Genomic DNA, 12,121 nt, shown 5'->3' on the forward strand with positions numbered 1-12,121 from the left:
CAGGGAATTCCCATTAATTGTGTATCTATGATGTGCCAGGCCCTGTGTTAAGGTACATACAGCAGTAAATGAGGTAGACATGGGCTGCATGGGAAAAAATAACATATTTGTGTTATTTGGATTCACATTTCCCAAAACACTATTTCATTTACTTGTTTAAGCAAGCAAGGAAGAAAATACATTTTAGACAGACTTTTGTCTGCAGTGTGCTGTGCAGTGATAATTTCAGAACCTCTTTCTGTGTATAGGGTTCTTTGACCTTCTGATAGCTATAGATTGTTCTACTTTTTAGTTCTTGTGTGTGTGTAGTTTTTAGTCTTCACCCCTGTTGTCAGATTATGGCGCTAATACTTTGCTGCTTTCCATGTGTACTGTGTCTTATTAATCTCATAATGTGCAAATTTAGGTAACTATAGGCTGAGCCCAGACACCAAATTTTAAAGAATGCTCATAAATGGCAAATATATAAGGAAAAAACTGTGAGAGCCTCTATTATGAGTAACTATGTGAGCTATATTGTTCATATGTGTTTTGTGACATCATTTGTGGCTGCTGATGGCCTTTGAGGGCTTAATTTCTGCTGTTCAACAGTATTCCTGGTGAGGTTGCAGTAGCTGAGTTCTAGATATTATTTTCCCACTATTCTTGAAACATATTTGAACCACCATTAATTATCTTAATTTTATAGGTTGAAAATGTAGTTTCACATTTTTTTACTATGCTCTAGGCACTATACTTAATACTCTGTGTATATTAAGCAATACAATGAGGCAGAAATATTATTGTTGCCACTTTATAGATGAAGAAACTGAGGCTTTAGAGAGGTTAAATAATTGGCCTAGAATGACACTTTGTGGTGGAACCTGGTCTGTCTCCTTTACAGCCTGACCCTTTAACAGTTTTGTCATCTGCTTCCACTTGCTGAGAAGCTCAAAGAAAGCATATAGTCCTCACATCAAGCTAATTTTCTAAGGAAGGCTGGCAAGCTGGCTCCCAAAAGCCCTCCCAGGGTGTCTGTGTTAGATTATCTTGGTGAATTTATCTGTGATTTGCCCTTAGGCTTGCAGTCTCCAAAACTTAGATGTAATGGCCCCCCCGCCCAAAATAGATCTGAGTCTTGGGAATACATTTACATTAAACCAAACTTTCAAGACTATTGGGTAAAATCAGAATATGTCAATTAGGTATTCTTCTGTAATAATGAATAAATATCACTTGAACATGTGTAGATGCACCGTGCATTTACCCATAGCGAGCTAACCAGGGATCTTAGATACTTGCAGCTCTTAAGACAAGCAAATTGGATCTAGATTGCCTTTCTGACTAAACCAAGACAGGAGCTGAAGGGCTAACAGGACTTGGGGAATTCAGTGTGGCAACTCGGTTATAAGCAAGATAAACTAGAATAATGACATGGGCTTTTCAGAACGTCATGAACAGGAAGCACACTGGACCAGGACTCAGGAAACAGACAGTATCTTATCTGTTGAACTGGACAAGGTTGAATTCTTTGTCTACTCAGCATGGCTGTGTGTGCCTACCTTTCAGAAAATCTAAATAACTCCTCCTTTGGTCATGGGAGTTTTATTGTGCCAGAGAGACCTGGCAGGAGGGTGTGTTGTTGGGGAGTAACCGAAGGAGAATCATTGGGGAGTGAAAGGAAAGTGATGAGGAAACCTGGTAATTTAGTATCTCTCGCTAAATGTTCTCTTCCCTTTTGCCAACAGACATTATGCGCGCGTGCGCACACGCAACCCACATACACGTTCACACACTGCATCTTAATATGTTGACTCTTTGAACTCCCTATTTAAAGCACGTTTTGCTCTAAAACTACCCACGCTTCTATTCCACTTCATTAAGATGAAAAATAAGAAAGTTAATTTTCTATGCTTAATTACTTTTGTTCGCATAACTTCTTCAATATTTTCACTCTAATATAACAGGAGTTAAACTATTTGAACATGTACAACTAGCCATACATGTAAAAGAGTAATTGGCTGTAGTTAAGCTAACTCCAAAAGCATTTACATGTGAATAATCACATTCTGACAGCTGGAACCCATGTTTTACCAACATTCTTTCAAATTATCCATGCTCCCCTTGTAAAACGTTTGCTTTAGTATCCATCATCTGGAGAAAAACGGAAATACCAGCAGCAAGAGGAGCTACAGCAACTTCGCCAGAATTTGCACCGGCTCCAGATTCTATGCAACTCAGCAGAAAAGGAGCTTCGATATGAGCGAGGAAAGAACTTGGACTTAAAGCAGCATAACAGCTTACTTCAGGAAGAAAGCATTAAGGTAACTCCAGTGGGCGCATCCTTCATTTAAGAGTCTCGATTGCTCAATTTACCCTGGGAATAAAGGAATCAGAATTCCTCAACTTGATAATTCACAACAGAGTCCCCAGATGGGTAGACAGTGTGAGCTATCTGGTAACTCCCTCCTTTAACTTCTCCCTACCAAGTAGGTACACAGCTCAATGGTTTCTCTGCTGCTGAAAGGCTGTGTGTGCTGTCAACCTGTAAATATGAAAAGGTTTAAGTTACGCAGTCTTTTGAAATCATTACCTAGACCTTTTAGCACTTAGTAAATTTCGAAGACCTGAACTAAATCACTGGTGGTACTGCCCTAGTTCTATCTCTGGATGTATTTGTCTCTAATAGATGCATTATTATTGGTTCAATCAAATATCAACTGCACCAAAGTACAAATCATGAGAGAGCAAAGTTGTTCTTCCTGACATGAGTGCATCAGAAATTTGGGGGAACATCCCCCAAACATGCTTGTTTTAAAATAATCTATATAGAACTGCCATCCACAGATTCATCTAAATTTTATGAAACACAGGGGACTTCCCTGGCCGTCCAGTGGTTAAGACTTCATGCTTCCACTGCAGGGGGCATGGGTTCAATCCCTGGTCGGGGAACTAAGATCCCGCATGCCACACAGTGCAGCCAAAAAAAAGAGTAAGTTTTATGAACCACAAAAATGTTCAAACATGTAAAATAGAACTTTCTTTTGATTGTGGTTCACTTCTGTAAACATATACTAGGAACCTAATATAAGCCCCTATCTAAGATTCTGGAATTCAACAGTCAACAAATATTTATTGAGCATCAGTCCTACACAAGGCAGGCCATCTTGTCAATACTGAGGGTTTAATGATATGCAAAACAGACACAGTTCTTATCCCCTATTGCAGGGGTCGGCAAACTTTGACCTATGGGTCAAATCCTGCCTGCCTTCCATTTTTGTAAATAAAGTTTTATTGGCACACAGCCATACCTGTTTGTTGACATATTATTGACGGCTGCTTTTGCACTACCAAAGTAGATATGAGTAGTTCTGACAGAGACCATATGGCCCACAAAGGCTAAAATATTTACTCTTTGGCCCTTTATACGAAAGGTTTGCCACCCCTAGTGTAGCAGGATCAATGACCTTATTCAAAAAGCGACATAAAAATGGATTAAGAAAGGTCCCTACTTTTAAGGAGCTCACAGTCTAGTAGGGGAGATATGGAGGAAAACAAATAGTCATTTATTTCAAACTTCAAAGGAAGCCCTTTTGGGAGTTCTAGGATTATTTGGATAAACTTCTTCCCTATCCTCACCCTTCATGGTTTTTCGAATTTGATCGTATTCCCTCAAGCCTTTGTAATTTTTAAAATAAATTTATTTATTTTTATTTTTGGCTGTGTTGGGTCTTCGTTGCTGTGCGCAGGCTTTCTCTAGTTGCAGTGAGTGGGGGCTACTCTTCATTGCGGTGCACAGGCTTCTCATTGCGGTGGCTTCTCTTGTTGCAGAACACGGGCTCTAGGCGTGCGGGCTTCCATAGTTGTGGCTCACAGGCTCAGTAGTTGTGGCTCGCGGGCTAGAGCATAGGCTCAGTACTTGTGGTGCACGGGCTTAGTTGCTCCACAGCATGTGGGATCTTCCCGGACCAGGGCTCGAACCCGTGTCCCCTGCATTAGCAAGTGGATTCTTAACTACTGCGCCACTAGGGAAGCCCCAAGCCTTTGTAGTTTTAAATTAAATTCCAAATCTTTCTCACATTTCAAGACAACCTTTTACCTTTCCCTTCAAACACCTTTCTTAGACTATTTTAACTGTCCACTGTGAGCGTACTCAAGCAATACTACGTCTCTGTCAAGGCACAATGACAATAACAACAGATCGTGACATCTTATATATGGTTGGCACCCTATAAATATTTGTTGGTTAATGAACGAGTCCTTCAGGGATGGGTAAATGAGAGCTTGATAAAAAAGAGAAGATATTTTCTGTTTTAAATCTCCTTCATGGTGGGGTAAATTATTTGCCATTTCAGTAATGAGACATCATTCTTTTGGCTGGTCCCTTGGGCCAGGCATTTACGCAGAGTCATATGCAATAGCCAACTACCTTGTAGTGACAGTTTGTCCACTTTATCTCTTAGAAACCTCCCAACCCTGAAAGGTAAACATTTTATAGATGAGAAAACTGTTCAGGGGACTTCCCTGGTGGTTCTAGTGGTAAAGAATCTGCCTTCCAATGCAGGGGACACGGGTTTGATCCCAGATCGGGGAACTAAGATCCCACACGCCGCAGGACAGCTAAAGCCCGCACACCACAACTGCTGAGCTCGCGCACCTCAACAAGAGAACCCGTATGTGCCGCAAATTACAGAGCCCACGCACTCCGGTGCCTGTGCACCACAGCTAGGGAGAGAAAACCCGCACGCCACTACTACAGAGAAGCCCATGCGCCGCAATGAAAGATCCCGCGTACCTCAACAAAGATCCTGCATGCTGCAACTAAGACCCGACACAGCCAAAAAAATAAAGAAAATAAATAAATATATATACATATATAAAAAACTGTTCAAGTGGCAAAGCTAACAAATTGTGGAGTCAGAATTTAAACCCAGGTCTGTTTTTGTCTTTCCTGTGTAGAGTTATCTTTCCGTATTATCCCTTTCCTCAATTTGGGGTCATTTTCGAACCTCAGCTTTGCCAATTTAGAGATTACTTTTTAAAATCCACTCAGAGATAATCGAACTCTGGGTCTCTGGCTAATGTTAGGCGTACTTGTAAGACTGGTTAAGAAACCAGAATACTTATTTGTTGCTTTTAAACCTTTTTATTGTGAAATATAGCACTCAGGAAGTACACAAAACATATACATACAGTTTAATGAATTGTTGCAAAGTGACTACCCATGTAACCACCACCCGGGACAAGAAATAGCACATCGCCTGCATACCAGCAGCCCCTGCATACCTCTTTCCCACCATAATCCCATTTCCTTCCATCTTAGCAGGAACCACTAATTTAAGTAATTACTCTCTTGCTTTACTTTATAGTTTTACCATCTGTGTATGAATTCCACACAGCATGGTTCAGTTTTGCCTGCTTTTGAATATTTTATAAATATAATCAATCAGTATACACACCTTGTATCTGTCTTCTGATGATCTACTTTGTTTGGAAGATTCATCCATGTTGTGGTGTATAGCCATTGTTCATTCATTTTCTTTGCAGTGGAGTATTCCACTGTAAGGAAATGCCATAATTTATTTATGATTTCTGTGATTTATGGCCATATTGCCTGTTTCCACGTTGGGTATATCAAGAAGAATGCTGTAGGCTTGCAGAGCTTCAGGCTGAGAGCGGTTCTGCCACCACCAATACTGAGACACTGTACTGAATCCTCTTCCTGGTGCTTAAATGTCCCAATCTGAAGCTTAAGAAGCCACCCTAGATGCACATGTCGTTGGCCAGAACAGTGTTTGCTCCAGTGTTGTCATCTTATTTCATCATTACCAGCGTTACCAAAATGCTGAGCATTGTCTCTAAGACCAATGATCGTAGATCTCAGAGGCCTTTAGCTTTCTTGGCCTATGGAGTAGGTGGATAATATATTATGAAACCTATATGCCCTTTCTATTTATAATAAGTTTAAGTTTCATAATCCTGAACCAGTCCAATGCACCAAATATTCCAACACTCAGTTTCTTCTTTTCTTTAATTTCTTTGTTTCTTCTTCTATTCATTATAAAATCCAAATAGAAACCAGTGGGACAGGAGATCAGTGGAAGAAGTGGGATTAACGGGATGATTTTAATCAGGCAAAGGCCACATCATTCAAGGCCAGGCAAGCTGGTGGGATATGTTCTCAGAGTGTTGTGGAAGCCACTGAAAAATTTAAGCAGGAGCGGGGGTCAAGTAGTTCAATTTATGTTTTTAAAAGAACACTTGGGCTGCAGTGTGGAGAACAGATTAGAAGGGAGTAAAAATGGAAGTAGCATGACCAGTGCTACTGCTATGGCCCAGGATAGAGATGATGATGACCTAGCAAGGGTGGTGAGAGAAATGATGAAAATGGATTGATGCAAGATGTGTTGTAGAGGTAGAGTGACAGCATGTGCTGAATAGGCTCACTATTGGCAAAGGAAGGCTCAAGGATGCCTCTCAGGTCACTGGCCTGAACAAAAGGTTGGATGTTGGCCTCCTTTACTGAAATCAGAAAGACTGAGAGAAGAACGCTTTTGGAGATAGAGGCAGAATCAAGGAGTTCCATTTTGGCATGTATTGGCATAAAAGTGGTATTTTTAAATCATGAGAATGAACCTAGAGAGAGAATGATTCACTCTCTAGGAAGGCCTAGAATAGTCCAATAATGTTTAGAAGTTGAGTGCACTAGAATAGTCTACAAAATAAACCAAGAAGCAACAGCAGAGGTAAGTGAAAACTAGGAGAGGTGGGTATCACAGACTCCAAGAGAGGAGAACTTTCTGAGATGGATGGAGTAACTGCTACTAACAGGTCAGTTGTCCACTGGACTTAAATTCTGGCCAGGGAAGGTCAGTAGTGCTCTTGGCACTACTGAAGTAGTGGGAATGAAAGCTGGCTTGGAGTAGACTGGAAAAAAAAAAAAATGATGGAAACTCTTTAGACCATGCATGTGTAGAAACCCTTAAGTAAATTCCTTTGTCCAGCTGCCGTCTGGCTGGATAGACTTTGGCAAACCCTTCTAACACAGAGCAGCTCCAGAGAGGTAATCAGCCACATGACATTGGTATTTGTCAGCTCTTGGGGGACTACACTTTCTTGAAAGCTGCTTATTCTAGCTCACATTCACATTCATTCCATGCTTATTTTTGTCACTTTTATTTATTCCCCACCTCTAGATCAAAATTGAACTCAAGCAGGCCCAGCAGAAGTTATTAGACAGCGCAAAGATGTGCTCTTCACTCACGGCTGAGTGGAAGCACTGTCAGCAGAAAATCAAGGAACTGGAGCTGGAAGTACTTAAACAGGCTCAGAGCATTAAATCACAGAACAACCTACAGGAAAAGCTGGCTCAGGAGAAATCTAGAGTTGCTGATGCAGAGGAAAAGGTAATTATCCTCACACTTAATAAATAACATGCACTGGATACTACTACTGAAATCCTGTTTCCCTAAGGATTTTAAAAAATAGATACAGTGCAAACCTGATAGAATTCTAGGGGTTTTTTCACTCTCCCCTGCTTTCCTCTTTTGACGTCACCTGCTCCTATGGTTCCAGTAAATCTTGTGTTTTTGAAGACTACATGAACTCAAAAAGGTAAATTTCATTAAAGCTATAACATGAACTTAAACAATTGAGACCAAAGGACTTGATATTATTTATAAAGTATATTATTTATACTTTATATTATTAAGTCAAATTTTAAAGGACTTATTCTCCTCTCATTTGGATTGCCCATTTATTTGATTTTTATTTTGTAACTTTTGGAGGGATGAGTGTTGTGAAATGAACCATTTTGAAATATCGCCCCTGCATTTTAGACTGCCTGACACCAGGTGGCAGTAGTATGTCACACTTGCACATTTTGATCTGTGGGTTTGAGAGTCAAATCTTACATAAAAAATATTTCATCAAACCACATAAATATAAAACAAACATCAAAATTAGATGATAGCAATATGGCTTAAACTCAAAAACCCAATGTTGAGCTAAAGAAGCCAGCACAAAAGAGTTCATACTATGTAATTTTCCTTATATGAGGTTCAAGAATAGACAAAACTAAGCCGTGGTGATAGAATAATGTCTTTATAAGGGGTATGGAAGGGGACATGAGGGAATCTTCTGTGGTGCTGGAAGTATTCTTTATCTTGGTCTGGAAGAGGTGGTTATATAAGCAAAACTTCACTGAGTATGTAAGATACGTGTACTTTATCATATGTATGTTATTACTTTAAAAAAAAGTAATTGGTAAAATTGATAAAGATTAGTAAAATTTTTAAATTTAGACATACTAAATATTGTTACTGGATTTTATGCAACAGGAATGCATATTCTGACTGCAGCTGGAAGAGTAAACTAGTATAAACACTTCAGAAATCAATTTGGCATTAGATCTAGTTAAGTTAAAGATGTATATACCGCACAACCCAACACTTCTACTAGGCATAAAAACTAGGGAAACTACTCTACTGAGCGTATATATCAGTATACGGGAATACAGTCATTTTCATAGTAACTGTTCCAAATGTTCACTGACTTGAGATGGAAGAGGTAAACTGCATATTTACACAGTAGCATAAAACAGTGAAAACGAATGAACTATAGGTACTTGCTGTAGTTAATACAATATTGAATAAATACCAAATCACCAAAAACACAGTATGATGCCATTAATATGATGGTCAAAATAGTACAAAATAACAACTGAGTCATACAGAAATACATATTATTAAAAGAAAAAGCAAGAAAATGATTAACACAAAATTCAAGATATTGGTTTTCTCAGGTGAGGAGGGAAGGGGAGTGATCAAAGAGGGTCACAGAGTAGACTTCAAACATACTGGAAATGTTCTGTTTCTTAAATTGGGTGGTGGGTTCAAAAGTTTGTCATTTGCCCTTGACAGAGAAGCCAATGGAATTAAGATTGGCTGTCTTTAAGGAAGCATTTGCCCTAGGCAGAAATAAATGGGGCAGCTCAGAGGAACTTGAGCTGGCCTCAGCTAACTGGCTGCCCACTGCCATTGCCTGTGAATCATTCTACATCTTCAACTCTCCTATGGTGAGTGGGCTCTGCAGAGACCTAGGGCTAATGCAGAAAGACCTTCTCTTAGAAGAGGACTGCCATTCACTGGCATCCACTGAACGTCTGTGGGGAACATGGTGCCAGACCATTGTAAAGGATTTGTTGTTGCATCAGGAATACAATAGAGGGAGAACAGCAATTCCACTGAGAACTATACAACTGCCAAATATTTACTAAGCACCTACTACATAGTAGTCACAATTTTAGGTGACATAAGGGTTTATAAAAAATATGTAAACAAATTAAAAGGAGATCTAATAAGAAAATTTTAATGACACTTTTAGTCTAACATGTAAATTCTAAAATAAAATCATATATCTCTCAAATTCATAAATCTTATTTTTAGTTCTACCAGAGCATTAAAGAATGCACTACTGGAACTTCCCTGGTAGTCCAGTGCTAAAGAATCCGCCTTCCAATGCAGGGGATGCAGGTTCAACCCCTGGTCAGGGAACTAAGACCTCACATGCCGTGAGGCAGCTAAGCCCACATGCCACAACTACTGAGCTCACACGCCTCAACTAGAGAGCCTGCATGGCACAAACTACAGAGCCCACATGCCACAAGTAGAGAAAACTCACACACCACAACTAGAGAGAAGCCCGAGAGCCACAACAAAATGTCCTGCATGCCTCAACCAAGATCCCGAGTGCTGCCAACTAAGACCCGACGCAGCCAAATAAATAAATATTTTTTAAAAAGTAAAAAGAATGCACTACTGGTGCTAGGCAGTATGCCAATAGGTACTTGGTTTGTAAGAGACTTCTATTTTGTTCTGAGATACTTATTCGTGAATTTAGCCACACCATGGAGAAACTAGACACTCTCACATGTTGCTGTTAGAGGTGTAAATTGGTCTAAAACCTATGGAGACAGTTTGGCGTTATCTGTTAAACAAACAAACAAATAATAATAACCTTTGCCCTAGCAAAATACACATCTCATAAGTTATTCTAAAAACATTGTTTGTAATAGTATTGTTTGTAATAGTAAAAGATTGGAATCAACCTAAATGTCCATCAGTAGGGGGCTAGTTAAATATATTATGGTATATCCTGACAGTGGAATGATATGCAGCTGTAAAAGAGAAGACAATTCTATATATTATATATAATATGGAAAAATCACCGAGTGTACTGCTATAAAAAAAGCAAGGTGCATAAGTACATGTAATATACCATCATGTGTGTAAAAAATGTTTGTATGGGGCTTCCCTGGTGGCGCAGTGGTTGAGAGTCCGCCTGCTGATGCAGGGGACACGGGTTCGTGCCCCGGTCCGGGAAGATCCCACATGCCGCAGAGCGGCTTGCCCGTGAGCCATGGCCACTGAGCCTGCGCGTCCGGAGCTTGTGCTCTGCAGCGGGAGAGGCCACAACAGTGAGAGGCCCGCGTACCACAAAAACAAAAAAATTTTTTTTGTATGAGGGAGAATAGTATTTATTTAAATATGCATAAATAAATCTCTGGAAGAGTACATAAGAAATTAATACCAGTGATAACCTATTTGGTGGAGGAAAACTGGAAGGAAGACAGGATAAGGATGGGAAAGGGACTTGTCACTCTAGCTTAGTTTACCCACGTACACTAAATTATATGAATGTATTACATATTGCAAAAATTAAGTAATTTAATTCTAAAATTAAAATAAATCTAGTCACACTCTTTAGCTGAGATTTTTATGTTAGCACTACTGCTTACGATTTATATGGTATTTCCCTAATTGGAAAATAGGTCACACTCAAAGTTTTATGTGTAAACTCTTTTCATTTCAGATTTTGGATCTGCAGCAGAAATTAGAACATGCTCACAAAGTCTGTCTCACAGACACTTGTATTTTGGGGAGGAAGCAACTAGAGGAAAGGATAAAAGAAGCAATAGAAAATGAAGCTAAAATAAAGCAACAATATCAGGAAGAACAACAGAAGAGGTAAGAGGAGCAAAGACGTCATTTTTCCATGGGCTGAGTTTATGAGCAGCATCAGTTTACCACTGCGTTTCCTCTTTGTCCCCACTGAAGTAAACTCAGTCATAAAACTTCATATATTGATATATACATAGCACACTGCATTCTAATTGTTTATTTTCTTGCTTGTCTTTCATACTAGAGTGTGGAATTCTCAAGGTCAGGGATTATTTCTTGTTCTGGAACGCACTTGGTGTACCAGTAAATCTTCTTGAATGAATGGATTGCCTATGAAATATGATACCCTGGGATTTGCTTTTCTAACTCTAACATGATTGGCACAAAATGCACACTAGAATGTGGTTGATGTTTTGTATTTATCAGCTGATTTTCTTCAAAGAAGATCCAAGTACTTTACAGGCATCTTAATCATTAGTAAGTTGCTACTGGGTAGGAGCTGTCATGTTTTTTCTAAAAGTATTTTGATTATTATTAGGATTCTTACTTAAATGATCTTCTTGTATATCCTAAGCTTCAGTAACTGATGCTTCTTACTTCTATGGCACTAAGAATGATTCACGTATGTCTTAAGAAAAATATGGTTCTAACTACTGAAAAGATATATAGATATTCACATAAACTGTTAAGCTCAGAAACTTACTTTCAGCTCTAGTTGAAAGCTCTAGCATAGAGCCTGGCACTCAGTAGGTGCTCAGCAAATATGTTGTGAATAAATGAATGTTTGAATGAATAATGAATTCACTCAGTTAGGTACGATAGAAAAATACTTGTCTCACTGCCACTTCTACCAGGATGACACCCTCCTCCTGTTTTAATACAACTAGATCCTGAATAAACTACAATAAGTATACCTTTTAAACCACTGCTCACAAAGCAAGAGAAAGCTCTAGGGCAAGCATACAATGAGACAAAACAAAAATAATGAATGGTAAACAACCTTAGAGTCAAGGGGCAGATAACACTATCAGCCCCAGGTTCAAGAGAAGCTGAGGTAGTTTGCCACAAGGTAGGACAGCTGAACTAGAGACTCAAGTATGAGCTGGGCATCTTGAAGTAGCTAAGGTGTTCCTCAATAGGCAGCTCCCTTGCTTCCTAAGAAAATCCAAATTACCTCTGAG

General features: G+C 39.3%; 1 protein-coding gene across 8 annotated transcripts in view; it reads left to right on the forward strand.

Moving 5' to 3' along the window:
* Nucleotides 1–12,121, forward strand: part of CCDC30 (coiled-coil domain containing 30) — a 172,160-nt gene that overhangs the window by 114,424 nt on the left and 45,615 nt on the right. For all 8 annotated transcript variants that reach the window (XM_067725743.1, XM_067725735.1, XM_067725738.1 and 5 more), the window contains 3 exons: nt 2,124–2,303; nt 7,176–7,385; nt 10,852–11,006. In XM_067725743.1, coding sequence (XP_067581844.1) covers nt 2,124–2,303; nt 7,176–7,385; nt 10,852–11,006 — 545 coding nt within the window. The remainder of the gene's footprint in view (nt 1–2,123; nt 2,304–7,175; nt 7,386–10,851; nt 11,007–12,121) is intronic.

Source organism: Pseudorca crassidens, chromosome 2, assembly GCF_039906515.1.
Source record: "Pseudorca crassidens isolate mPseCra1 chromosome 2, mPseCra1.hap1, whole genome shotgun sequence".
Taxonomy (NCBI): Eukaryota; Metazoa; Chordata; class Mammalia; order Artiodactyla; family Delphinidae; genus Pseudorca; species Pseudorca crassidens.